This window comes from Melospiza melodia, chromosome 4, assembly GCF_035770615.1.
Source record: "Melospiza melodia melodia isolate bMelMel2 chromosome 4, bMelMel2.pri, whole genome shotgun sequence".
NCBI lineage: Eukaryota > Metazoa > Chordata > Aves > Passeriformes > Passerellidae > Melospiza > Melospiza melodia.
Window position 1 is genome coordinate 7,181,776 of NC_086197.1, and position 27,813 is coordinate 7,209,588.

Below are 27,813 nucleotides of genomic sequence, written 5' to 3' on the forward strand. Positions count from 1 at the left end.
TAAAACAGGGAAAGACCTCTGTAAAAATGATATTCCACCTCTTTTGCTAGATTCCTTGATACAAAGCAGCTATATTTTGGCTCTGTCTCATAATTACTGTCATTATACCATTGTTGGAACCCAGAAATTCCTCTGGCTGCCCTGGAAGGCTCGAGCCCTGCCCAGGGGCTCAGAGACCTTGGCACAGAGCCCCAGACCCCTGTGCCTTTGATTTAGCCCTCGGAAAAAACAATTATCAACCTTTATATGAAGAATTACAAGTCAAAAGAGTTTAAGCAGAATAATAGTTAGTTTGTCACGGGGTGAAAAATGGATTTTTGGAGTTTTTACAGTGGGGGTTCAGGGCGCAAGATGAAGGAATTGGGGCATGTCCAGCCTTTCTCCTTCTTCTTCTTCTTCTTGGCCTCCATCTTCTGCTGTGATGTTGGCACTTTTAGATTAGTTTAGAGTAGAAGCTCACTGTCTAACATAGGTGATAGGTATTGGGAAGTTATGGTAAATAATGCACATGTAGTTTTTAGTATAAAAAGACAACACCGCCCTAAGGACGGGCAGTGTGCCTCATACCGTCTGTGTATCACTTTAAATAATCTGCTTCCAACAACAGCATGAGATTACATAAATACTGAACAAACCTTTGCTAATATCCAATCTAAACGTCTCCTGGCACAACTGAGGCCATCTCCTGCCATGTCCTCTCGTCTGTCATTGTCACTCGGGAGCAGGGCCTGACGCGCCCCTCCCGCCGCTCCTCCGAGCCACCAGGGGGCGCCACGCGGCGGCGCGGCCTCCGCGGAAGTGACGCTGTTGTTTTCCTGCGGCGCTTCCCGAGGCCGCCATGGACATCCTGAAGCGGGAGATCAGCAGGAAGCGCCAGCAGCTGGAGGAGAAGGAGCTCCTGGGGGTGAGGGCGGCCGGCGTGGACAGCAGGAGCCGCCCGGGCTGTGGGTGCCGGGAGGGGGGCGGCGGTGAGGCGGGAGCGGCCCGGGATGGGCCGGGGCAGGGGGCGGCCTAGGCCGGGATGAGCCAGGGTGGGATTGGCAGGAGCCAGGAGGGGTTTGGGGCGGGGGCGCAGCCTGGCTCCAGCCTCGCTGTGTTCCATGGGCTTTGGGGCTGCTTTAGTTTATTTCGGGCACCGGCAGATGAGAAAGGCAGTGCGAACTTTGGTGAGCAGAGTGCGGTTTCGTTCCTCCTCACAGCCTCGTTCTGCCCATACCCGGCCAGGGTCTGACAGTCTGTGTGTGCCTAAAATCCCCATACCCGGGCAGGGTGTGAGCCTAAAAACTCATATCCAGTCAGGGTCTGAGCTCTGTGTGTGCCTAAAAGCCCCATACCCGGGCATGGTGTGATCGGTCTGTGTGTGCCTAAAATCCCCATACCCGGGCATGGTGTGATCGGTCTGTGTGTGTGCCTAAAAACTCATATCCAGGCAGGGAGTGAGCTCTGTGTGTGTGCCTAAAAGCCCCATACCCGGGCATGGTCTGAGCTCTGTGTGTGCCTAAAAGCCCCATACCCGGGCAGGGTCTGAGTTCTGTGTGTGCCTAAAAACCCCATACGCAGGCAGGGTCTGAGCTCTGTGTGTGTGTGTACCTAAAAACCCCATACGCAGGCAGGGTGTGATCGGTGTGTGTGTGCCTAAAAACCCCATACCCAGGTAGGGTGTGAGCCTAAAAACTCATATCCAGGCAGGGAGTGAGCTCTGTGTGTGTGCCTTAAAACCCCATATCCAGGCAGGGTATGAGCAGGGTGTGTGTGCCTAAAATCCCCATACCCGGGCAGGGTGTGAGCTCTGTGTGTGTGCCTAAAAACCCCATATCCAGTCAGGGTCTGACCGTGTGTATGTGCCTAAAAACCCCATACCCGGGCAGGGTCTGAGCTCTGTGTGTGTGCCTTAAAACCCCATATCCAGGCAGGATATGAGCAGGGTGTGTGTGCCTAAAAACCCCATACCCAGGCGGGGTGTATGTGTGTGCCTAAAAACCCCATTCCCGGGCAGGATGTGAGCCTAAAAACCCCATATCCAGGCAGGGTGTGAGCTTTTTGTGTTTGTCTAAAAACCCCATACCCGGGCAGGGTATGAGTGGAGTGTGTGTGCCTAAAAATCCCATATCCAGGTAGAGTGTGACAATGTGTGGACCCGTAAAAACCCCATATCCAGGCAGGATCTGACAGTGTGTGTGTGCCTAAAAGCCCCATATCCAGGCAGGGTCTGAGCAGGGTGTATGCTTAAAAACCCCACAGAGAGACAAACACAGTCAGAGTGTGACTGTGTTGGTCTCTCTGTGGGGTTTTTACAGCAGAGCCCCTTTCAGGGGTGTCTAATTTTGAGTTTTGGCATCAGATGCTGAAGGAGGGAGCTGCAGTCAGAGGCTGTTGTATGTCAGGCCAAGCATGAGGGAAGAAGTTGTGGTTTGTACTGATCAAGGAAAATGCTTTGTGGTGACCACATTTTCCAGCTGTTGTGTGTCTGGGATGTCTTTTCAGGCACATTTCTACAAAGCTTCTCCAAGCAAGCTTATAAAATACTGTGTATAAAGGTGGTTTCTCCCACCTCCTTGATTTAATGCCAAATCATGTATTTAGTATGGTTTATCTAAACATCCTGGGCCTGGTTGTGCATGTCTGAAGTGAAGCTTTACACCAAGGCCTTACATGACAAAAAACTTGGGTTTTCTAAAGTGCTGGCAAGCACATTGTACTTTTAATTCTGCTGCTCCATATATCCTGCAAAGTAACTCCATATTGCTGATTTCAGAGGTGCTTCCAGCTAGGCATCTCTGGGAAAGGATGTAGCTGGATTCACCAAGCCAAGTAAGAAAGTTTGAGCCATTTTTGCTCAACCATGCAAAATTCTGAGCTGGTAACAACTCTCCTCTCTCTTAGGGCAATAAGAAATATTTCAAACGCAGTGAGTTAGCTAAAAAGGAAGAGGAGGCCTACTTCCAGAGATGTGGCTACAAGGTATGGAAATTGTTCTTCCAGCACTTGCTGTGTTTATTTTGAAGTCTGCATTTTATTTTTTTTTATCAACAATATCAATGTTGTTAATGATAATTGTTGTTCTTTGTTCAATCTGTTAATGTTATACATTAGCCTGTAAATGAGAAGCCACCTGGAGAGGTATGACTTTCCAAAACCATTTTCAATGCAGGAAAAGATATGCATGACATACAGCTACTTAAGTTTGTGTTATGGTTTGCCTTTTGTTTCCTTTTTTGTTTGTTTGTTTTTATTTGTGGAAAGCATGAAGTGGCTCGGGATCAAAGCTTGTTTTCCTTTCTTATGAAATTGTGTTGTTAGGCATGAACACTGGATCTGATATAGCCACCTTCCTCCCCTTACTGAGAAAATGGAGACATTTGGATAATTGTATCCCATCTTCATTGTCAAAATGTCCAAAAGAAATCAGTATAGTGTGGGTGTGCATCAAAAAAGATTTGCCAACTCTCCTAAATTTGTATTTGGGTTTTGGCCATTAACCACCCAGTGCTGAAGCTGTGCAACAACAGCATTTATGTTCTTGCTGGCAAAATATTAGAAACAATTGGTAACCTCGGGTGCATTTTGCAACAAATGGGTGATCTGGAAGGCTTTATCTGCCTTGTAATGGTGTCAGGGCAAGAGTTTCCTGAGATGGAAAGAATGTTGTTGTCTTTTCCAAGTGTGTGTGCCTGCCTGCCTGCCTGACGGGGTGTCTGGGAGGGGGGATGCATTCCCTGGGGAAGACAGTTTCATAATCTTGTTTGCTGTTAGAGGGCACAAATAGGAGCTTTGTTTTCCAGTGACCTTTACCCAGTTAGTGACTTATTCTGAAACCTTGATCTGTTTGTGCACATTTGAACATCAGTGCCAAAACGATTCTGGGAACGCGCAGCAGAAAGTCCTGGGAAAGCTCTGGGGATCCAGCTGCTCTTCCAAGGGCACATGGCTGCCTGCTGCCTCCTGGGCATTAGCTGGAATTCTTCAGAACCTGATGTGGTTCAAGTGGGGTTACCTGTGCTGCTGCACAGCAGTTTGGGTGTGAAATGCAACCCTGACAATGGTTTTAAAATAAGTTACTTTGGTAAATTTGGTATCTTCTTAGAGCCTCCCAGATTTCTGCATTGGTTCTTTACTCTGATAATGAGACATGGAACACAGACTGATTTCCTTTTAAATGCAGGTGCTTTTTTTACTTTGCTTAGACTTAATAAGTTGGAATAATTTCACTTGCTTGAAGAAAGCACAGAAACAAAATAACAGTGGTAAAGATACTGCTTATAACTTGGAGTCCAGCTGACAGAATGGATCAAATCTTTTCTTCCTGTGCTGCTATCTCTTAATGATTTCAAGAATGTTTGTAAGTTAAAATTTGTATGTATCCTTCTGCTCTGGGACTGTACTTCAAAAAAAACTTTTACACCTTCTTCCATATTTTCTGTCTCCTGTCAATTCCTCCTTCCCTGCATTGATGGAATTTTATTTTCCCCCTCCCTTTATGTGTTAAACATTGATTTACTTGTCTTTCCCTTGTTCATTCCAAACATCTGTACTTGTAGGATTGATTTTTTGATTTTTTTCTGTGTTTGCTAATACAGCATTGAATGTAGATTTGTACATCTGAAATTGCTGAATCTTGTAGCTGAGGCCCCAGGGGTGGATCCTGCCAGCCACATAGAGTCACACTGACACCTGAGCAAGGCTGGTACTGTGTCCTGAAAGAATAAAAAGTCTATTAAAAAAAATAATTCTGTCCAGTAACTTCCTCAGATTGATCAACCTTAATACAGACTGAAAGAATAAAAAGCCTATTAAAAATTAAAAAAAAAAAAATTCTGTCCACCTTCCTCAGATTGATCAACCCTAATACAGGCTGCCCATGCACAGGGAATGCTGCAGGCTGCTCTGGCATTCTTTGGATTGTTTCCCTTTTAGTAAGTACAGAAAGGAAATAAATTAAGTATGAACAAGATATGAGTGAGCACTGAAGAGATTTCCTCATTATAGGAATATTACCACCAGCAGTCTGCTCCTGCTGTCAGAAATGTTGAATTTGAGCTTATACAGGGAGCTGTAGTTACATGGCTGCTGCCTCAAAGTTACTTTGATCAAAGAGTTGCTTTGCATTATTAAAATACTGAATAATGAAGAAGGGGTGCTCTCTTTGATTCAGGGACCTTCTTTTAGACTAAGAGGAATCCTGTTCCTAGGAGGAGTTGTGTCTTTTTTCTTTTTTTTTTGGATTTTTTTTTTTTTAACCTGTAAGAAGCAGGCAAGGTTGTTAGAGAGGTGCATTACCTAAAACAAGGTTGGAGAGGTGCATTGCCTCTCAAAACCCAACAGAAACTGTGGATCACTGCTAACTGTGCTGATCCTGTTGAAGCTTCAGGTAATAAACACTGTAACTGACCCTGGGAGAGGCAGCTCCACTCTCACCCTGCTCTGGAGTTTTCCTTCCTGTCCTTCTGTCTGTGCATGTGCTGGGAGCTGGATGAGGAAGTGAAGCAGGCTGGGAACAGTGCCAGTATTTGTGTTTGTCAGAGTATTTTTTCTGTTTGAATAATTTCCCCCTTCTGGTTCATCACACATTGATGCAAATGGTCTTGCATGGGTAGGAAGGATGGGACAGGGGCAGGAATCAACAGGCTGAGGGTGGATTTGTTATTTTTGGCACCAGTGCTGGCATCTGCCTGCTGAAGTGACAGCCAAACTTCAGCAATTGTCCTTTCTGTTTGCTGGAGAGAGTGCTTCCTGCAACCTGCAGAAGTGTTATTCTTGATATTATCAAGAACTTTTATTGTTTTGTGAGATGCAATTATGGACCATAAAACCATAAAACTATTAAACTAAAGGTTTATTTAGTCATACCAGAGTCTGTGTTCCAGAGTTCTCTATCTTGCCATCATTTCTCATCAATATGTGGGTTTGTTTCCATTGCACAGGAGTAACTTTGTCTGTTGAATGTAGGTACAGCAGCAGGAAGAGGAGGAGAAACCTCTGGCTACCTCAAATCCAGTGCTGGAACTCGAACTGGCAGAGGAAAAGTTACCAATGACTCTTTCCAGACAGGAGGTAAAGTCAAAAACCATAAACTGACTCCTTGAGTTTACAGCAAATGCACCTGAAATTTCTTGTAAGGGCTGTTTCATCCAGTGAGCTGTACTTTTTATGGCAGTTTTATTTAATAATAAGCTTTCATTTTTGCAGTTAGCAATCATTGATTATCTTTGCTTATCAGGGCTCTGCTGTCCAGTTGAATGCATAGGGAGGTGCAGATGGGTAGAGCCTCTCTGTTGCAGAGATTTACACAGATGTTTTATATCATTTTACAGCTCTTTCAGAGAGATACCCTCAACACCAGCATTATTCTTGGATAGCACTGAAGATAGCATGCTGACTTTTTCTGAGATTTATTTTTCCCTGAGCTTCTTTTCTTTGTAACTTGTTGGTCTGAGCACAAATTTAGAAATCAAGTTTTGGAAGGTTACTTTAGCCTCTAGAAGAAACAATCCTAAAGGCAGAGCAGCTGGGATGTTCTTTGCCTTTTCTAAGGGTAAAAATGCCTGTGTGGATTTAAATTCACAAACAGATCCACACCCCAGAGCAGAAACAGGAAGTTCAGAAGTACAGAATACACTCTAATCCTGGAAAAACTGAAAATCACAGCTGAGGTCATCCAAGCATGTCACACCTCCCCTTAATTTGTCAGGATATTCAGGTTTTGTAATGGGGGTTGTTGGTTTTGTGTTTGGTTTGAGGTTTGAATTGAGTTAAGGGAGGCTTTTTCCCTTCTGTTACAGTTACATTTAAAGTAACTATCTAGATATAGATAGTTACTTTTAAAGTAAGTGTCCTATTAGATTTTGGGACTTCATATTTCCCAGATGTTTATAAAGATAGGGATTTTCAGTAGATCATCTCATAGCTGAGCTGGGACAACCTGCAGCCCAGCTCTTATTTTTATTGCCAAGACAAATAGGTGAGTGAGATTATTGTCAAGTTCCTTTGTGATTTTGAAAATGGTCTTTAAGCTCTGCCAGAGGGATGATTTTTGTGTATTTGTTTAAACAAGTCAGAGCAGGAAGAAGTTTGGCTGTATCAGCCAGCCTGGGATTTTATGCAAAATTTGGATCAGTAATATTTGGAATGACCTTTCACTGAAATACCGTGGGAATTTTATATTGTAAAGTGTCTGGAACATTTTTTGACTGCTTAAAATATTGCCATTTCCTCTCCAGTCTAGCTCAGCTTGTTATTCTAAGCAAAGTAAATAAATCTGTCATTCTGGATTTTATTTTGCTTCCTTTATGTGTCAGGGAGTGCTTTGATTGCTTTCAGGTTATCAGGAGGCTACGAGAGAGGGGTGAGCCCATCAGGCTCTTTGGAGAAACAGATTATGATGCATTTCAGCGTCTGAGGAAGATAGAAATTCTTGCACCTGAAGTGAACAAGGTAAGCCTGGCTCTTACTTAGTCATGGTGTAAGTAACCCTAGAAAAATTACTGAAAATCATTTTCAGTAGCTGTTAATTTTCAGGAGGAGGGAGTAATAGACAGTAAAGAGAATACATGCTCTTGTCTCTTTTTTTAGTATTATTTTTATTTGCTGAGAAACTATGTTAAATATTAGAGTTTTCTGCACAATTACAATTAAGTTACAGAGTTCAGCCCTAGAAACCTACCAGCCCCTTGTCACTTGGAAAAGGGGCCTTCAGGTGGCACTAATACCCCAGCTTGTTCTGCCCCTGCTTTTTAATGAGCAGAGAATTTACTATTAAAATAATCCTGTGTTTATGATTATGTGCACCCCTGAGAAGGCACAGGTAAGTAAGAGCAGGACTGCATACTGTCTTTTTAGGATATAAATGATTTTTCAAATTCTTGAATTCCAGAGCTGTAACTTGTTATGGAAGTGTCATTTTCCCCCTTCCCTTTGAAGTAGCCATCAACTCAAAAACTGACTTGAAGATCTAATTAATTTATTCATTTTGTCTTAAGGAATGATCAATTAAGTGAGGAGATACAATTGAGGTTTGTTTTGCATTCACTGTTAACCAGATTTACAGCCTTACTAACAGAGTGACAATTTGCATTTTCTTCCCTAACTTGTGGCAAATGGAATTGTTTTAAATGCCTTTCCTGGGACTGCCCATCAAAGGGAAGCCTTTTCCTCTCCAAGTCTTTATTTTAAAGATAAACAGATCAAGAAACAAAAGCTCTGCTAATGAAAACTTCCCTTCCAGGGACATTGAGCACAGGAGCAGGATTAGGAAATAGAGAGCCCATAAATGGGGTTGTGCTGGATTTTTGTTCCATGTTTCAGTCACTCCTGCTGCTGTCTAGGGGGATTCTGGAGGTTGCTTAGTCAATCAGCCTTGTGGTTCAGACATTTTTAGAGTAACTAAATGATTTATAGAAATGCTCCAGACAGCTAAGTATGATGATGGAAGAGGGGAAGTAACTGTGCATATCCATTCCCTTTGGAGTAGCTGAATTTATCTGAGGGTAAGAAATGTCATACTCCTTTACAGAGCTGTATATTTTATGTCTCAAGATGAGAAGGCAAATCCTTCAACTGTGGTTAAAGTGAGTTTTGTGTTCTATTTTAGAAAACCTTTTAACTTTATATATGGTTTTAAACAGATTCTGGATTTTTTAGTCACCTTTTCTAAAGTTGAGGGTTTTAAAAAGTGAATTTATAGGAAACATTCTGCTATGTTTAAATAATTTGTAATAAAAGGAAGCAATATTATTGTTTTATGTCTGGCACTAAAGGAGTGAGAGTTATTTACAGCTTTTTTCAGGGCAGATGTGAGAACTTGTAGAGCTGATGATGGTTATGGTCTGGTTTTCATTTGTTTTGGGGTGGTTCAGTGCATTGCTTGGAGAAAATGACTTGAAGAAAGTCCTAGAGGTTGATTCCATCCTCCAGGCTTTTTTTTTTTTTGATGAAAATACTGTAAAAATATTTTTCATAGATATGAGCACTTCAGAAGTTCATGCACCTGATTTTTGTTAAGTGCTGAAGCAGAAACTGTTGTTGGAGTTCAGTTAAATTCAAACAACACTAAACCCTTATGTGTGTTTTTACAAAATTGGCACTTTAAACAGAAGTTTGATGCTCACATTGACAGTACTGAATTGCTTTTATTTACTTGAGGGTTTTTTTATAAACCAGTCTCTTTTTTTTTTTTTTTTTCTTTTTTCCTGTTTCCTAGGGCTTAAGAAATGACCTGAAGGCTGCTTTGGATAAGATTGATCAGCAGTACCTGAATGAAATTGTGGGTGGCCAAGAAGCAGGAGATGATGACTCCCAGAATGACCTGAAGGTCCATGAGGAGAATACTACTATTGAAGAACTAGAGGTATGGGATAGGTGATAATTAATGGATCTTAGATGTGGTATGTTGCTGTGAGGAAGCCTCAGGATTGTTTAGACAAAGTTGTCTTCTGTTCAACAGTTGACTTGGGCATTTTGAAGTATTCTTAAGGAGAAAATTTACAAATGAAAACTCAGGTGGTCTTTGTTTACAACATTTCATCCCAAAGGGGACAGGTGTTGCCTGCAAAGACAGTGATACAGTAAAGATTCATTCTCCAGGATTTCAGAAGCAGAGAATTTATTTCCAGTACATTACCTAGTCATAAATGCCAAAGCCTTTCCAATGAATATTTGAGAGGGTAATAAGGTCAGCACCAATTAATTTCCCCTGTATAAGGAAAAAGGACTCTGAAAAATAGATACACAGAAAGAATATTTGATATAAAAACATCTAGGACCAAAAAAAGGGAGGAGGCAGACCAAAGGAAATATAAGTGCAGCCCAAAAACTTGAGTGCAAGTGGCTGCTCTGTTCTGAAAGAATCCTGTGGTGTTTGTGTGAGTAAGTGCCAGGAAATGCATTCAGCACCTGGTATTTCAGGATAATATTTTGAAAAGCACATTAACTTGAGCTGAAGACTTTTACCCTTAATCTTCAAAACTCTTTGCAGGAGTTAATCTTCATAACATCCTTCCAAAAGTGTGTTTAAGAAATAATATGATTTATAACTGAAAGCTGAAGTGAATACATTATTATTGAAAAATAGTCTGGGTTTTTTTATGGTGCCAGGGGTTCTGGTTTAAAATAATTGCAGTACCAGAGTGGATAGCAGGAGTTGTATTGGACCTGAATTTTATTGATCTGTTAGCTCTTAAAATTACCTCTTTTTGTGGTAGTAGGGCAGGCTTGGTTAAAGCCATGCAAACAATCTTTTTCTAAGTTTGAAAACACTGCATCTTAATTTTATGTTACTTCAGCTGCATTGCCTTGAGCATGAAGGCTTACATTGAATTTGACTTCAAATCTAGGAGATTTTTAAAAATAAAACTCACTTTGGAAACATGAGGGCAATGGAAATTGATTATAAATGGAACTATTCCTACTGGAAAATGTTTATAAGACTAACTGTTAGTATTTACAGTTTTGAGGTTTTGGTGGAGAATTGGAGCATACAGCTGGGCTTTTTTAGTGGTTTGTTGCTAGGTTTTGGGATGTTTTTAAAAATTTTGTTCCCTCAAATTCACAGTTGCAATTAAATGATAAAAAGCCCCAGTACAGAGAATTGAAATAGCATAACGAAATAATTAGGTTAATTGATGGCTTTGGGAATCTCAAAAAATGCACTGCACCCACAGTTCCCCTTAATACAGTGCAGTCAGACAGCTGCTAATTATGCCAATAATTTAGTAGTAATGACTGAAGAATTACTGTTGCATTGACTTTTCAGAAATAATCATATTGCCCTTGTGATGCAAATGTTTCTAATAGATTAATGAATTTCAGTAGCATTTGTAGCTGTTCCATGACCAGTGTTTGGGATTTCTTGTGGAATTTATTGCAGTTTGTGCAATAAATTCCACAAGAAATCCCAAACACATGGTTCATGCAGTGAACCATGCTCTGCTGTGGTGGTGCTGCCAGACTAGGCAAAGTGGAAATAATTGTCCTTTTTTCCCCTTTTCCAGGCTTTGGGAGAATCCCTAGGACGGGGTGATGATCACTATGATATGGACATCATAACCAAGTTCTTGAAGGTAACAAACTCAAATTATTCTGTAGTTCTGTCATATTATTAATGCCATGCAGATGCATTTCAAGAATAGAAGGATGGGTTTCAGCTGCTTGAGAGGAAAATCTCTCCTGTTATGTGTAAGATGTGGGTTTTTTGAAATGCTTGGCACTCCACAGCCTTTGTTAGTCACAGCAGTGACTTGTGCCAAATTTGGGAAAGAGCTCCTGGGAGTGCAGCATTCTTCAAAATCTGCTCCTGCTTTTCCAGACAAAATAAATAAGGTTTTGATTTTCATGTGATATTTGAGGCAGTTGTCTGGAGCTGCCTCTGTGTGGTACTGTGGCATCAAAACCTGTGGAGGAGTTTCCTTGGAGCAGTACAAGCTGAATTGGAATGTCACCTAATACTGGTAGTGAAATTGGAGAGTTTTAAAGGAAGTCCACAGGTTCAAGTGGAGGGCAGGAAATTGTTTCCTGGCAAGAAAGCTGTGTTGCCTCTCAGCTGAGTCAGCCAGTGCCTGTGAAACTGTTGTGGTAATCAAAGTCACAGCAAGAGCTGAAGCTTTAATTTTTGTGTGTACATTTAAGATAACAGAGTTGTTCCTATCCCTCTGAAAAAGGTTTAACCTTCCTAACTCAGCATTCTCCAAAAAAAAAACCCTCACCTTGCCTTGCTGGCTTAGCCCTGTGTTCTGTCAGTAGATGGCACCATGACACAGATGTGCTTGCTCCCTGCAGTTCCTCCTGGGAGTCTGGGCCAAGGAGTTGAATGCCAGGGAGGATTACGTGAAGCGGGGCGTGCAGGGGAAGCTGAACAGCGCCACCCAGAAACAGACCGAGTCCTACCTGCGGCCGCTCTTCAGGAAGCTCCGCAAAAGGGTGAATCGCTCCAAATGCCTCTGCTTTGCTTCCCGAGTACCCAGCATCAGGGCCCTTCCAGGAGAGGGGATGAGTGAATTGGTGACAGTTTCTGTATCTGCAGCTCCTGACACCCAGTTCTGGTTTTATCTCAGTCAGTGAAATCTGCCCACTCACTGCTTTTCCAGCTGTTTAAAGCAGCACCTGCTCCCTGGGTTGCAAACATGACAGAAAATTGGGGTTGCATTTTGCACTTTGCCATCAGCTACCAGGTGTAACCACTTAACCTCTCCTCTTCAGATCCTGCATCTGAATAATGAACATGTTTTCCTTGGTGAAACTCCTCAAGCAAGGGTAGTTGCTAAACTTTGCATAAATGCTGAGTAAGATGATTTTCCTGGGTTCTAAAGTCTTTTTTTTCTTTCCCTTTTCTTCTGTAGACACTTCCTGCAGACATCAAAGAATCAATAACAGATATTATTAAGTTTATGTTGCAAAGAGAATATGTGAAGGTATGTTTGTTTATACTTTTCCTTTTGTCATGTTCACGCTGCCTGGTTGTAAAAGATTGAGTTTATTGCTTCAACATTCCCATATTTCTTTTAATTTTGAAGATGCATAGCTGGAAATACAACATCTATCCCAACAAAATGAAAAATGGCTGTGAAATGTTAGGCTCTAAGTAGTGTTTGATCCACAGCCTGACAGAAGAGCTTTTGAGGTTCATGAAACTGCACAGCTTTGTAAACATGAAGAAAATTTTTCTCAGAGATGGGTATATGAAGCTGCAGAGGCATTCCTCAAGGGGAAACCTGATGTTCTAAGGTTAAATGAAGGTATTTAATAGTAATAGGGTGTTGATGATTAATTAATTAGGAATTAATTGAGGCAAACTGAGTTATTGGATATGAGGTACTGTCCCTTTCTTTGTCTAAACTCACATTAAGTGGCCTGGTAAAGTTGAGGTGAGTTAATGAGAAGATTTTTTGGATGAAGTCTGCTCACTGCAGGAGGCAGAAGTACTTTGGGACACAAGATCAAAGGCAGTATTAGGTTTTATTTGTAGCTGCTTCAGAAATGAAACTGAAATACCAATAGCATTTGCTGAAGCAGCTTGTATATGCAGAGGAAGCTGAGCTGTCTTTTGCCTTCAGATTTCTAGTATTTCTTACTATTCTTGTGAGGATTTGACATAATTTGTCAAGTAAGCAAGCAAACCTGCTTTTGATGCTGAAAAAAACTTTGTATGGCCTAAGGCAAATTTAATCCAAATCATTTGGAAGCAGAACTGAACACGTGGGATGTATGATAGTGGGATTTTATTTTGAAGCATTTTTTTTCTCTTGGTTGTCATCATTTTGTGGAAATTCCCTTTCCAATACCTCCTCAAACTAATGAGCATGCAGGAATGTGGTGTATCTCTGGGTTAATCAGCAGTGCTTCTCTCTCCTGGAGGTGCTTGCTTTAAGTAAACTTCACAGAGGTTTTGGATGACTTGAATACACATTTGGATGTTTTGTTTTTTTTTTTTTTTTTTTTTTTTTTTTTTTTTTTACATTAGGCTAATGCTTTTACAGATACTCACATCCTTTTCAGTTTTACTTTCTAGGAGACTTGCTTCTTTTTGCTTCTTTGGTTTTCTGTCTCTTTTTGCCTGTTGCTTGCTTTGTGCACCCTAGTGAATACTGTCAGCCACAAATTCTTGCTGCTTTGTTAGTTGACAATCTTGGAAGATTTTAATTTTGAAATCAACGTGTTAACAGTAGGCAAATGCCAGAATTCAAGTTGTCCACTCAGCCTTAATTAACCCTGTTGTGACAGTCCTTCAAGGGTCTTTAATTGCTTGTTCACACACTGTTTCATCACAAAAGTATATTTAAGTCACCAAGAGGGTATTTCACTAAGATTGTTCAGATTCTGCCTCATGTAGGTGATGACTAAACTCTGTCCTCTCCTCAGATTTGCTTTGGGTCTGTCTGCCAGCCCTGCCTTGTTCATTATTCACCTCCCAGTCTGTTCAGTGCTAGCTGGAAAGAATCTGCAGCCACTGGTCATGATTGCTGCTTCTTATTGTCCAGCTTCTGAATAGGAGGTGATAAATGAACTCCTTATCAGTGGGTTTTGTAGCTGCTCTCTAATAGAGAAGGAATGTCCTGTTCCATGTCCTTCAGGTTCTTTCTGTAATTGTATCTGTCACTTGCTGGTTCTCAGTTGTTATGTTGGGTTTTTTTCAGCACTATACTTCTCTTCCTTTCTGCCTTTCTTTCTATTAATTTTCCCTTTGAGCTTTATCCCTGTTTTTCCCCAGGAATGTTGTCTGTGTACAGCTTTAAAACAGGATCTGTGCTCTTGATGGGGAAATTCCTGATTTCCTGCTGCTACTGCTCTGGGTTACAAGTGTAACCTTATTTAACCAGAGATGGTTGAGTTCAAAATAATCCCAGTAAACCTTAGTTTTGGTCAAGATAACCAGTCTGCCTTATCCAGTTCCTTTTTTTTTTCATGAGGGACAGTGCACAATCCTTGCTTCCCTCGGAGTTCCGTGTGGGAAGGTGCGTTGTGCAGTTGGTGACACCAGATCAGGGACACCAGATCAGGGACACTGGAGTGGGGGTTTACCTGCAGCTGGCAGTGCAGAAATGCTTGGTGTGGTGCTGAGTGGTGCCTTTCCCTCCAGGCCAACGATGCCTACCTGCAGATGGCCATCGGCAACGCCCCCTGGCCCATCGGCGTCACCATGGTCGGCATCCACGCGCGCACGGGCCGCGAGAAGATCTTCTCCAAGCACGTGGCCCACGTGCTCAACGATGAAACTCAGAGGAAGTACATCCAGGTAATGGCAGCTTTGGAAATCCAGCAGGTCTTTGAGAAACATCAGTGTCGTGGTATCATCAGGTGGTGTGGTATCAGGTCCCAGGAATGGACAGGTTAATTTGTGTCAGGCAGAACATCCATCCTGGACCTGGAGGCTCCTCAGTGCTGGGCCAGGAACAGTCTCATGGGTTTTTCTGGACTGCTGTGATCCTGCATGAGCACCAAAGCAGCTGTGGAGACAGGCTTGATTCTCCTGAGGCCTCTCACTGCTTAACTCGTGCTTTAAACGTGCACAGAACTTAATACAGTAAAATTCAGTCCTGCTGACTGTTTCTGCAACTAATATATAATATACTAATATATACTATATACTAATAAATATACTATAAATATACTATAATAAATAATATATACTAATATATACTATATACTAATAAATATACTATATACTAATAAATATATACTAATATATACTATATACTAATAAATATACTATATACTAATAAATATATACTAATATATACTATATACTAATAAATATACTATAAATATAATAAATAACATATACTAATATGTACTATACACTAATAAATATAGTATAAGTATAGTATAATAAATAATATGCTAGATACTAATATATACCATATAGTAATATATAATAAATGCATTAATTAATAAGTCCAGGAATCTGGGCTCAAAATTCCAGGTTTAGTTCCTTCTGGGCATCTTCATATTCCTGTGGACTTCTGGTTGTGGAAATAGCAGCAGTGCTGTTTTTCTCCTCTGTCCTTTCCACACAGTGGGTGGGCAGGTCTGAAGAAACAAGTCTTCTCTCTTGGTATTGTTAAATGGGTTTGGCTTTTGCCAATTGCAGTTTCATTGAGATAAAAAAACTTTTTGGGTTAACTCTGAAGCCTCCAGAGCAGCATCATGGAGCTCAGAGCTCCTGGTAGGGGAGATATTTATAAATGTCTTCCTTCTTCAGCAGCAGGACTCCTGTTGCTTTTCAGCTTCTGCAGATGTCTGCAAGGGAATTGATTGCAAAATGCTCTGTGTCTCTCTGTATTTGGGCTATAAGCATAACCATTGGTTTCTCTTCAATTCTAGTTTTTAATAAAATAACCTGAAAAAATATCAATGTGAAGTCACAGGGCCCTCCAGACACTTACAAAGACAACAAATTAAATTTGACCAATTATTTTGCAAGGTGAAAATTGGCATGTGGATTATGCATCTTCAGAGACAGGCTCCAGTTATGCTTGGAAGTATTTAATGGGTGAAATAGGAATTATTTAATGGATGAAATAGGAATTATTTAATGGATGAAATAGTTTTAAACTAAATAATGTTGTTGTGGTCTGTGTCCTAATGGTGAATAATTCATAGAATAATTTATAGAATCACAGAATGCTTTGGATTGAAAGAGACTTAAGAACCTGTCAAGTTCCAGGTCCCCTGTCAGGGAAACCTTCCAGACCAGGCTGCTCAATAATTGGCTTTCTCTGTCCATTTGCCACTCCTGGGCAGAAGGATCTCTGCTCTGGGTCCTTGCTTGGTCTCTCTTAACCTTGTGGGAGATGTGTGTGAATTCCCCAGTTTGTCCCTTCTCTGCTTTTGGGGTTTCCTCTGTTGGCCAAGGAAATCCTTGAGTTCATCTTCCCACTGGGAATTTCATACCTCTGCTTCTAAATTACCCAACTCACTGCAGCACCAAGACAGAGTTGGCTTTAAACATGTATGTTCTTCATATTTAAAGATATTTGGGTCTTGTTTGACAAGTTTGGTTCAAAGTGGAGCATAGGATGTTTATTACCTGTGCTCCCAAGGGAACTTGTTCCTGATTGCAGCACTCTGGAGGGAGAACATCCCAAACAAGGAGTCATTGTGGTGCTGGACAGCCTTCCCATGCTTGCCTGCATGAGAAGGGCCAAAGCACCATCCTGGGGAATCATTTTTCCCTGGGTGAGGAGCTGCCTTCCATGGGGAGAGTCTCATGACAAGGACATGACTCTGCCATCCTGGAGTGCAGTGTCACTGCTCAATTACACTTCCACCACAGCATTGCCTTTCTTCTTTGTTAGACTTTTCTGTGTGACTTGAAAGAAAATAATCACAAGGTTCCTGTCAGGTTGGTTTTTGGCAATTGATGCCTTGAAAGAACTGAAAAGTCCACATTCTGCCTTTCTCCTTGATTGCTTCAGTTTGCCTCTGTGATGTCCTGTGTCCACAGTTCTCCTCCTGAGAAGTGTTTGGTTCTTGTCTTGGCTCTCCAGCTTGTTTTGAAATTGCTTTTTGTTCTTTAGAATTAATTTTAATATTCAGCTTTCTTGTAAATATCTTTAATTATGATATCATTTGTTCCCTTGGTGATAAAGAGGGATTAAAGAATTGCTGTGACCCTTCACTGTGAATCTTACCAGGTGGGATTGAAGCCTTTTGGATTATGCCACAAACTCCTCTAATATTGAAGAGAACTTCAAACTTTAAACAGAATAACTACCAAAATAAAAATCCCAGCCTTTTTTCTTTTTAATTCTTCTTGTTAAGCTTAATAATACTGTAGGCTATTAAATTGTTCAACAGCTGCATCCTTATGACAGAATTGTCCTTGTTTTGTTACTTCCCAGGGGCTGAAGAGGCTCATGACCATTTGCCAGAAGCACTTCCCAACAGACCCCTCCAAATGTGTGGAGTACAACGCTCTGTGAGGCTCTGCTGGGACTCATTTTGGGCTCCAGCACCCAGAGAGGATGAAGAGGGAAACTCTGAGCCTGAACACCAACAAGAACTTGGGGTGGGCTTTGCAAAAAAAAGCAGAAAGGAGGATTTTTTTTTTTTTTTTTACAGCTTCCTTTTTCCAAGCCCCATTTATTTAGGTTTATTTTGAAATCTGTGTTTTTTGCTGAACACGTCCAATGTACAGCAGAAGAATGGGTTTTGAAGATTTTAAGACCAAGACAATGACCAAGGCACAATGCACATGACAGCTGCTTTTATTTCAGTTTGTTATTCAGGGAACTGTGCAAATTGAACTGTTTCCCATATTTTAGAGCTTTAGATGAGTCTCAGCCCTGCAAGGAGCATATGTGGAGGTTTTTTTGGCTGCTTTTGCATTGGAGACTGATGTGGGGAGATGATTAGAGGGAAGCAGTTGAATCTGAATCTTGGTTATTTCTGTAAATATAAAGACTTTATTGGCTAATCTTTCATGTGGTATTTATCAGGAATAAAAAAAAAGGATTTATATATTTCTCAGCCTCAGTGCAAAGAGTTTTTGATCTTGAATGCATCTGATTTGGCTTTTTTTTTTTTTTTTTTTTTGGTAACGACATTTTTAATATAAACCTTCTGGGCTTGGGGGAAGTAATCTTATGGCTCTTGAGGCTTTCAAATTCCATTTTTATACATCTGGAGAAAATTTTCAATCTGCTGGGCATTGCAGAGAAAATAATTAGGACCTCCCATGACCATGAACAGTATTTCTAGCAGCCACAAATCTTTACCATTGTGTATCCTGACTGGGGATGGTGAGGAAACTCATGGGAACAGTGATGTCTAATTCTGCATAAACAGTGAAATGTTGAAACTTTGTTAGTTTTGAGCAGAAGAAATGTGGAAATGTGTCACTATTGCATTGAATGGGTTTGTCTGGGTCCTCACCTCAGCTGGGAGCAGAACTGGAGCCCTGTTCCCAAGGGATGACCTGTGTCCCTTGGGTGTTCCAGTGTCCTGTGGCACAGTGAGGGATGCTGGGGGGTGTGGGCTGGGAGGAGTATCTTGGACAAATTCAGGTTCTTCTGAACTCTTAGATTCTGAAGTGCTTCTTTGGACACAGATTTTCAGTCTGGAGTGTTTGACCCCAGAGAAAATGTCAAGAGTTTAGAAGTAATAAAATGAGGCTGATGAGACCTGGCTTCTCTCGGGGGAAGGGCCTTTGGGGAGGAATTGGGGATTTGTGGGGAGCAGATGTCAAGAGCATGGAAGAGTTTCATTAACATTTCTGGTGATTTTCTTTGAAGTGCTCTGTGCAGATACTCTTTGAGGGTGTTATTACAGTGGAAACATTTGTAACACTGCAACTTTATCCCTCTCCTCACCCAGACGATTTCCTGAACTGTTTCTAAATCTTTATCTTGACCTTAGTTTTGAACTCTGTAAATAATTGAGGGACAATATTGTCCCTTGTTCAGAGGAGCTGTAATTTCTCTGGAAGCTGCAGCAAGTGAGTGGCCAGGAGATGTTTAGGGAGCATTGTATCATCTGCTTTAAGGGAAGCAGATTCCTCAGGGGATCTGCAATAGTGCTAGATGGATTTTCCCTTCCTGCCTTGGAGCTAATTATTGAGGAGAATTTTAATGGTACCCTGAGTGCTGGTTTGAGTGGGGATGTGAATTTGAGGTTGGAATGTCTTGGTCTGATCAGGTTTTAAGGAATGCAGCTGAAGCAATGTTGCTCCTTGCTGACAGTCCCTGAAATACAGCTTGAGTGAATGCCATGATGGAAGAACTTTATCCCCTTGCAATCCCTGGAATGGTGCTGTGTGGGGAACTGAGGAGCTGGGAACTGCTTTCTCACGCCATATCAGGGTAAGAATTTCCAGCTGTCCAGCACGTGAGAGCAGCTCTGGTCCTCAGGGGACGGGGACACTGTTACAGCAGCTGCTTTTCATCATGGCTTGGAGGCTCCTTGCAGCTGGATGGCCCCAAATTGCAGCTACCAGACCGTGATCAAATAGTTAATAATGCCTCTTAGCCAAAAAATCCCAGCCCTCAGTCTAGTCCAGGGAGGGGTGGGTGTGGTGCAGCTGTCACACTGCTTGACAGTTTGGGGTTTTTTTTTATTTTGTGGGGAGGGTATGTTTCAGTTTAGCAATTTACTTTTCCCTCTAGGCTTTTCCAGATGTTTATTTCTGATAATTCCTGCATTAGGCGGAAATAACTCTGCTCAATCCCAGGACTGCAGCCTTAGGATGAAGTCATGAGTTCACCATGGTGGGGTCTGGAGTGATTTTGGGACTTCAGTGCCCCTGGGCATTTGCTGCAGTCCCTGAGCCGTCCCCAAGCCTGGCTGTGGAAGGGCCTGTGCAAGGTGAGCCCTAAAACCATTGGTACCTGCCTGGTACTGGTGTTATTGTGCCAAATGAAGACAGAATGGGCAATCACAGAGTGACACAACCCCTTACCTGGAGCCCCTTAGACCCGGGATGCTGCAGAAAACCACATTGCTTGGATTTTATTATGGCATTTAGGTGGGAAAGGAGACAAAAAGCCCAAAGCTGAGTTTTCCCAAGCTGTGAGACCATTCACCCAGGGGATTTCCTAAAATTATTGGGTGATGGGGGGATTGTTTCTGACAGAGCAGAACAGAAGCTGCTGTGATGTCAAATGGCCAAAGCATTTGCTTGGGTATTTCTTTTCTCTCTGAAGCAGCTTCTGATGATTTTGCTGTGGAATTTTAATTTTTATTGGATAAATGACCTTTTTTCTTGTAACTTCTAATAATAAAATTCTAACAATCTGATTGTCCTCCACGGGGGATGCAATCAGATTATTAGAATTTTTTAACAGTTACGAAATTCAAGCACTTGAACTCATTTGTTATTCTATTATATTATTTTTTAACACTTTTTGGTTGTTGTTTGAAGCTGAGCCATGCCTTAAATTCCCTATTTGCTGTTTGTGCTGCTGGGATGGTTGTTGGGGTAGGGGGGTGGGATCAGTTTAATGGAGGGGAGGAGGCTCCATGGACAGTGGGAATAAATGGAAGGAGCAGGAAGCACTGGGAAGTGTGGGAGCCCCATGTGAGACACTGTGGCTGCTGGAAGCTGCCTGTGGTTTTGAGGGGTGCTGGGGACACCAGAGATGTGTCAGTGATGTCCCCAAGCCTGTGCAGGGGTCGCTGCTGCCCTACTGAGCCAGCAGGGAAGGCACTGCTCCCTTGGGAAGTCACTTCCTTGGAGCAGGGGGAATGTGCTGGTGCTGCAGCCTGTCCCACAGCTGCTGGCATTGCTGAAACAGCTTGGCATCCAACCCATGTGAGTGAGCATTAATTTTAGTTATTTCAGGTTGTTTTTTGGAAGTAAATATTATTTGTGACTTTGCTTCCCACACTGGTGGGACATGAGTCACACTCCTGGTCCTCCTGGGCCCGGTGCTTGGGAGAAGATGGCATGCAGGCAGCGTGGATGTGCTGGGTGCTGAATCCTGAGGGATCTCTGAAGGAGATTTTTTGGGGCTTTTCTGGGGGAGTTCCAGTGTTTGCTGCAGTCAGCCAAGGAGCAGGTCCCTCAGGGACACCCTGGCCAGCTGTGCACACATCTGGAGCAGCATCTCTGGCAGGGGTAAGGATTGCCTGGGCTCTGCCCTCCCAAAGAGACTATGGCAAGGTTTCATTTTGAAAATGCTTTAATAAGGAAGTGTTGACAACACCGTTTTGCAAAATGTAAAGGTAACTATACAAATTCTTAATACAAAAAGAATAAATTAAAAGCAGATTTTTTTTTTAATTCTGCAACTTTTTCTACAACATACATATTTTTTTCCTTGATTACAGTTGAACAGAATCCAGTAAAATCATTTTCCATGCTCTAAAGTCAATTTCAGGAGAGACCTAATTTTTTTCTTCTTTTTTTTTTTCCTTTTTTTTAAACTAGAGAGTCCATTTTACACAACTTGTAATAAAACTATTGACATTAATATATATGTAAAACTTTACATCTAGTTAACTAAGCAGTAACTGGTCATCTGATAGCACCTGAATGGGGATTGGCTATGCCTGAAACTAAAACTAATACAGAGTGAAAACAAATTGGACTGATTCAACATTTTCAACACTCGACTGCATATAATATCATTTAAAAATAAACCCTGCCTCCCAGCACAGCCCCTGCAGGGGCTGTCCCCTGGCTCCTGCCCACACAGAGGGAGTGTCAGACACAGAGACTGAACGTGGTTGTGGCTTTATGGCAGATGGAGCCTTGGAAAATAAAAAAGTAAACGAGGGGTTAAGTTGGTAGTCAAGTGCTTGTCTATAATAGCTATGTATATGCCCCTCCGTGTTATACTTAAATATGTTAATCTCATATGATTAACATTTTATGTACATTTGTGTTTAATTGAATTGAGCTAAACAGTAAAACCTGTTTTACTTAATCTGTCTTTACTACCAGACTGGCTGCTCACATGTGCCTTGATTGCAAACCAGAAAAGCAGAACACAAAGCAAAACTCAATCCGTTTCTAGAAAGCTTCTTCTTCCACTCCAGCCTGTTTGCAATTCAGGCTAAATATTTTTATTTCCCCCTCCCCCCTAATTTCAGGGCTGCCACCTTTTAACCTTTGCTGCAAAACTGCAGAGCTGGTCTTGGAGGAATTAATGTTTCTTCCTGTAGTGCCCAGAGGCCTCATAGTGCCGCTGTTGTTGAATTCTTTTTAATTAAAAGAAGGTACACAGAAAAAAAAACAAACCCAAACCACTTACCAGGGAAATTAAAAAGAAAACAGACAGTTGCTCAGAGCCCCTAAAAATCCTTGGGCTAAATTATTTGCTGTAGCTCAATTTGGTCCTTATTTAATCCTTTTACTTCAGCTACCAAATTTTATCAGTAAATGTCATTAATCAGTACTATCTCTTATCCAGCTAAAAATCCAATTAGGAGCTTGAAATAATTCCCATGTTAAAGACCCCAAAGCACAAAGAGATGGTGAAAAGAGCATTTTGCTTGTCCAGATAAAGGCTGCAATCTCACCACTGGCTGTTCTTCCAGAACTGAAAGCAAGGCTTCAATTACTGTCACGGTGCACTGCACTCCTGGCTGATGCTTCAGGGAGGCCCAGAAGCACAAGGTTTGTGTGGTCACCTTTGTAAACCCTTTGCCAGGGTTTTTGTGGGTTTTCCTCAGAGGGATAATTCATTTATGCTTCATGTGTGAACATAAAAGAGTTTCCTTACAATGGCATTATGGAATGGTTTGTGTTGGAAGTGACATCATCCAGTTCCAACCCTGCCATGGCACAGGGACACCTTCCCCGGACCAGGCTGCTCAGAGCCCCATCCAGCCCTGGCTCTGCCACAGGTTTCCCTGGACAAATAACAGCCTTTATATATATAATAATTATTATAACTGCCTGTCCTGCCTCATCTCTGCAAGGCCTCCTCCCCACCTCACCAGGGATGCAAAGCAGCAGTGCAGGGAACCAAAGCCAACACTTCTGGTGTGAGTTGCAGAAAAGGAATTAGCATGAGCTGCTCGCATTAATGTTTAGAAACCCCATCGTTTTTCAAAGCCTAATTACACAGAACCCATTCTCTTTTAAAGCCTGGAATGCAGTTTTCCAGCAATCTTAATACCAAAAGGTGTGGCAGCCCCCCAAGTCGTGGTGTTTAATTTGAAACGTTTCGCTCTACTTTGTCTGGTAGACGCTGTTGTTATTCTTGGAACACACACACTCACACACACACACATACACACTCTCACACTTTTTTTTTCCTTTTTCCTTAAACTAAAGCTAACTTCAGTTTCTGCTTTTCACAAAGTAACCCCCTCCAGCCGTTTCTGTTAATGCCTTTCCCATAGGAAATCATCGTTTGCACGCACCGACGGGGGCAGGCCGGGCGCCGCCCCCATCGAGTGGCAATAAAAACAGCATAGCACCGCAGTGAAGACTAAGACGTGCCAGCTTCAACATCCACCTAGATTGTGCACTTGTTCCTTGCTTACAAAAGTGTCTTTGAGGCCTTTGGAAGTTCCATGGCTTGACATGTATAAAGCATTGCTCTAAAGTATGTGTAAACTCGCAGCTCCTTCCAGGCCGCGCTCGTGCTGCTCGTCCGGCGCCTCGCTCGGTCGCTTCCCCTTCTCTCTCTCCCAAGGGGAAGATTTCCCTGTCTGCTGGATGTCCAACCCTACTCCAGGAGCCTTCCAGGGGCCAGAGCAGCTCTCCCACACGGCAGCACACGGGTGACGAGCCCTTTGCTACACTGGTGCTAACGAAGGGAAGAGGAGTGGGACCAATACGTGAACGCAGCTTGGCCGTGTCAGCTCGATGTGCTTTCCCTTGTGCAGAGACAGATCCCAATTCATTGGCCAGGTCTGCTTGTGGAAAGGTTTTTTTTTGGCAATTTTTATCTGTATCAAATCAACCAGTACAATCCCAACCTCTCCATGTATTGGTGGGCTCTGTGCCAGCCACAGAGCTGCTGTGAGTGCAGTACTCGCCTCTGCTTTAGGTGATGCCTTTGTAAACCTTGTGTGTCCAGTCCAGGAGTGGCTCGCAGACAGCGATGCTGTGACACCAGCCCAGACCTCGGGTGTGTCTGCAGCACTGGGGGTTCTTTTGCTTGTGTGTAGGTGGGCTCCAAATGAAGAAGGAAATGCCATTTTGCAGGGGGTGGTCGTGGCTGCCACTGAGTTAAAGAAGGGAGATGTTTTTGTAGCTAGAACTTGCTGAGCAACTCATCCTGCCAATGGTGGTGTGGAGATCTTTGGCAGTGCTGACCTGATTGTGAGACTGACACAGCTCTGAAGTGATGGGATTTACTGTTTCAGAACAGATGCACTTTCAGGAATATGGTCTCCATTTCTCAGCCTCTGTCCTGCTCCCACCCCCTTCAAACTAATGCTGTTGGCTTCAGCTTGCAGGTCATGGAACTCTTGCTGCTGTTACGTGCTGTGGAACACTAATCTTTGATAGAAGCCTTGGAAGGAAAGGAAACCCAGTTTTGAAACTGGCTCTCCAGATGGCTGCTCCTCTCTGCCCCATGGCCATGGGAGGGATGGGCACCCTCTGGCAGGGGGATGTGCTGCTCTGCCAGGGTGCATGGCTCAGGGCCGGCGTTCCACAAATGTTGTCTGGAATTGCATCGTGAGAAAAGTGCTTAGAGTTGAAGCTGGTGCTGGGTGACAGTGCATCTGGGTAAGGCAAATGAGAGGCAGTGAGGTGATCTCAGAATGGCATTGATGTGATTAACTTGAGGTCAGGGGTTCACACTAGAGTTCCAGGCTTGGCTTTTTCCTGCCCATACCACTGGACATCTGCTAATTCTGGATAGAGGGGAGAATCCAGGAAACAGCTATCATTGTAGTTCCTGCAGGAGAAAGGAAGCTTTGTTAGGACAGTGAGAAGTTCAGCCATGAGCACAAAACATTGTGTTATGCGTGGAGAGGAACACAGGGTATTCACAGGCCCCACTGCACTCTGCCTGTGTCCTCTTCCCCCCTGCCCTGGGTACAGCAGCAGTGCTCTGCCTCTGCCTCTGCCCTGCCTGAGGCTCTGCCTGCTGTCCTGCTCAGCAGGAAGGTGGGATACAGATTTTTCTATAGGATGCTCTCCAAGGAGCAACTCCTTAGAGCAGCTCACTCAAACATGGGCTGCATCACCCAGTGGGAACAATGAAGGTGGTGGCACTTTCTGTAGCACTTCTGCTCTGGACAGAGCCTTGTGCATCACTGAGCAGTCACAGAGCGATGTGCCTTTCCAGAGATGAACCAGGAGGGCACTAGTGAGGGCATGCCAGGTCTGATGTGGGAAGGACCATGTTTTGCTGCCTGGCTTTTTCTTTGCCTGTACTGGCTAGATGAGATAATTCATAAGAATTTTCTCTGCTATTTATGTTAAGAGTTCTACCCAGCATCAGCTCCTGGCTTAGGCTGTGGAGCTTCTTCTGAAAGGAAAACGAGTCAAAATCTGTATCTTTTGAAAAGTGACTGCTATATCTGTGCAGTCATAGCTCTCACACTTTGATTTGAACTAACTTCCAAAGTAGAGACTGTTTTGAGGCCAAAGGCAGGAGATGTATGTTTTTTCTGTTTACTGCGGGATTCTCACTGCTTCCTGCATTCCCTCCCCACCTCACAGCACTGATCTCACATCTGGTGCCAATTCCTTCTTCCTCTGCCCTGTTTTCCACCTGGTTTCCCTGGGATTGGTGTCTGAGAGGAACCTGAGCAAGGGCATCGACATTTGCATGTTAAAGAGCCTTTTGTTTCCCAGCTCAGTGCTGGAGCACAGAGCTTTATGGGATAACTCTAGAAAGCTGGGCTTGAGGTACTTGACAGATGCCAGCTGTGAATGGATGTAGATTCAAATGAGAGTGTCAGACAGCGATGGCAGTTTAATTAAAACAGAAACACTCTGAGGGTTTTTTTGTTCCCTCCACCCTTCCCCCTCTGTGTTCCCACAGAAATGGGGCCAGGGCTGCTCCTTGTTCCAAAAAACCTCTCTGCTGGTGCTGCTGCTGCAAACAGCCCCAGCTCTGTGGCAGGGAGGGAGGAGGAAGGTGTGATGGAGCTGTGGCTGGAGGGAGCCTGGGAGCTCTGGCCAGGGCTGCTGAGCTCACCCTGGTGTCCCCAGCAGGCCGCTCCCACTGTCCCCACAGCTCTCTGCCCACGCTGCTTTCAACTCTCCTCAGCCACAGATTTCCCTCCCCAGCTTCTGTGCCCGTTCAGCCTCAGCAGGGACACAGAGCAGGCTGGGCCTGAGGGGAGAGCAGGGATACAGAGCAGGCTGGGCCTGAGGGGAGTGTGGGGACACAGAGCAGGCTGGGCCTGAGGGGAGTGTGGGGACACAGAGCAGGCTGGGCCTGAGGGGAGAGCAGGGATACAGAGCAGGCTGGGCCTGAGGGGAGTGTGGGGACACAGAGCAGGCTGGGCCTGAGGGGAGTGTGGGGACACAGAGCAGGCTGGGCCTGAGGGGAGAGCAGGGACACAGAGCAGGCTGGGCCTGAGGGGAGTGCAGGGACACAGAGCAGGCTGGGCCTGAGGGGAGAGCAGGGATACAGAGCAGGCTGGGCCGGAGGGGAGTGTGGGGACACAGAGCAGGCTGGGCCTGAGGGGAGTGTGGGGACACAGAGCAGGCTGGGCCTGAGGGGAGAGCAGGGACACAGAGCAGGCTGGGCCTGAGGGGAGAGCAGGGATACAGAGCAGGCTGTCCCCATGTCTCTCTCACAGGGAAAGGCAGGGACACAGAGCAGGCTGGCCCTGAGGGGAGAGCAGGGACACAGAGCAGGCTGTCCCCATGTCCCTTTCACAGGGATGGCAGGGACACAGAGCAGGTTGGCCCCATGTCCCTCTCACAGGGAAAGGCAGGGACACAGAGCAGGCTGGCCCTGAGTCCCTTTCACAGGGATGGCAGGGACACAGAGCAGGCTGGCCCTGAGTCCCTTTCACAGGGATGGCAGGGACACAGAGCAGGCTGGCCCTGAGTCCCTTTCACAGGTAAAGGCAGAGACACAGAGCAGGCTGGCCCTGAGTCCCTTTCACAGGTAAAGGCAGAGACAGAGCAGGCTGGCCCCGAGTCCCTTTCTCAGGGGACAGTGCCACAGCCTCTCTGGAAAGGCACAGAGGGTGGAATGCTCCCCAGCCCTGCAGGGAGCTGGCTGGCACACAAAGGGGCACAGAGCTGAAGGGCAGCTCCAGCAGGAGGCCGGGCACTGCGCTGTGCTCACCGAGTGTGGGGCAGGAGGAGGAAAGAACAAAACGTTCCCTTACTATACCTCTATTCATCAGTACTTTGGTGGGTTGGAGACTGAGACTCATCCATAGTGGGTGAGTTGTCTGTTGCTTCTCTGAACAAAGGAGAGCCAAAAAGGAGGAAAGAGGAGAGAGGAAATGTTAAAGAAAAGAAGTGACACAGACATTGTTAACGAGCTTATTAATCCAGTGGGGAAACAAGTTGATGAATCATCTTTAGGAAAAGTTAGTGACACAAAAACATGTTGGGGAGAAATGTCAATCTGTGGAGTCGTGCTGGGAGGGCACAGCCACTCCTGCAGTGGAGGAATCTGTTGTGCATCTAATGGCAGACTGGGTCCACTCCTGTATTTATACACACACACCTTGGGTGCTGTGCTCAGGTACAAAACAAGTGTTGATTTGTCTCCACTTCTTTTAGGGCCTTGGCTATAAATACAGATAGCTTCACTTTCACCAGCTGAGAATTTAGCTTAGAAGTATTTTTGCTGTGAGAGGCAAGGTGCAGGACAGCTTGAATGGAAAAATAAGAAAAGCTGAGATTATCCAAACAGATGTCTCAGCTGGCTGCTCACCAGTTTTAATTCTGATCATCATCGAGTTATTTAGAAGAATTAGAATTGGGATGGAGACTAAGATTTG

General features: G+C 43.7%; 2 protein-coding genes across 8 annotated transcripts in view; one reads left to right on the forward strand and one right to left on the reverse strand.

The window, feature by feature from the left end:
* The first annotated feature begins 793 nt into the window (after nucleotides 1-793).
* Nucleotides 794-18,289, forward strand: PRPF18 (pre-mRNA processing factor 18). 2 transcript variants are annotated; one of them, XM_063153747.1, is made up of 11 exons: nucleotides 794-904; nucleotides 2,884-2,961; nucleotides 3,094-3,120; nucleotides 5,947-6,051; nucleotides 7,318-7,431; nucleotides 9,197-9,343; nucleotides 10,986-11,054; nucleotides 11,770-11,910; nucleotides 12,330-12,401; nucleotides 14,567-14,722; nucleotides 17,331-18,289. In XM_063153747.1, the coding sequence occupies exons 1-11, from the start codon at nucleotides 839-841 to the stop codon at nucleotides 17,409-17,411; spliced, it is 1,056 nt and encodes a 351-aa protein (XP_063009817.1). In that variant the 5' UTR covers nucleotides 794-838; the 3' UTR covers nucleotides 17,412-18,289. The 2 variants fall into 2 exon arrangements, with proteins under 2 accessions (XP_063009817.1, XP_063009818.1); XM_063153748.1 differs by lacking the exon at nucleotides 3,094-3,120 and having other exon boundaries at nucleotides 17,331-17,905.
* Nucleotides 18,290-21,089: 2,800 nt separating this feature from the next.
* FRMD4A (FERM domain containing 4A) overlaps nucleotides 21,090-27,813 on the reverse strand; it is a 372,584-nt gene continuing 365,860 nt past the window's right edge. For 5 of the 6 annotated variants that reach the window (XM_063153752.1, XM_063153753.1, XM_063153751.1 and 2 more), the window contains one exon: nucleotides 21,090-24,788. In XM_063153752.1, coding sequence (XP_063009822.1) covers nucleotides 24,686-24,788 — 103 coding nt within the window. In that variant the 3' untranslated portion in view covers nucleotides 21,090-24,685. Of the gene's footprint in view, nucleotides 24,789-27,194; nucleotides 27,267-27,813 lie in introns of all 6 variants that reach the window. The other variant, XM_063153750.1, reaches the window with a different exon arrangement.

Excerpts from the sequence above, each read along its gene's own strand:
- PRPF18 (XM_063153747.1), top strand. The coding sequence starts at position 839 with ATGGACATCCTGAAGCGGGAGATCAGCAGGAAGCGCCAGCAGCTGGAG. Across the intron at positions 905-2,883 it reads AGGAGAAGGAGCTCCTGGGG|GGCAATAAGAAATATTTCAA; the intron begins GTGAGGGCGGCC and ends CCTCTCTCTTAG. Across the intron at positions 11,911-12,329 it reads TCAGGAAGCTCCGCAAAAGG|ACACTTCCTGCAGACATCAA; the intron begins GTGAATCGCTCC and ends TTTCTTCTGTAG.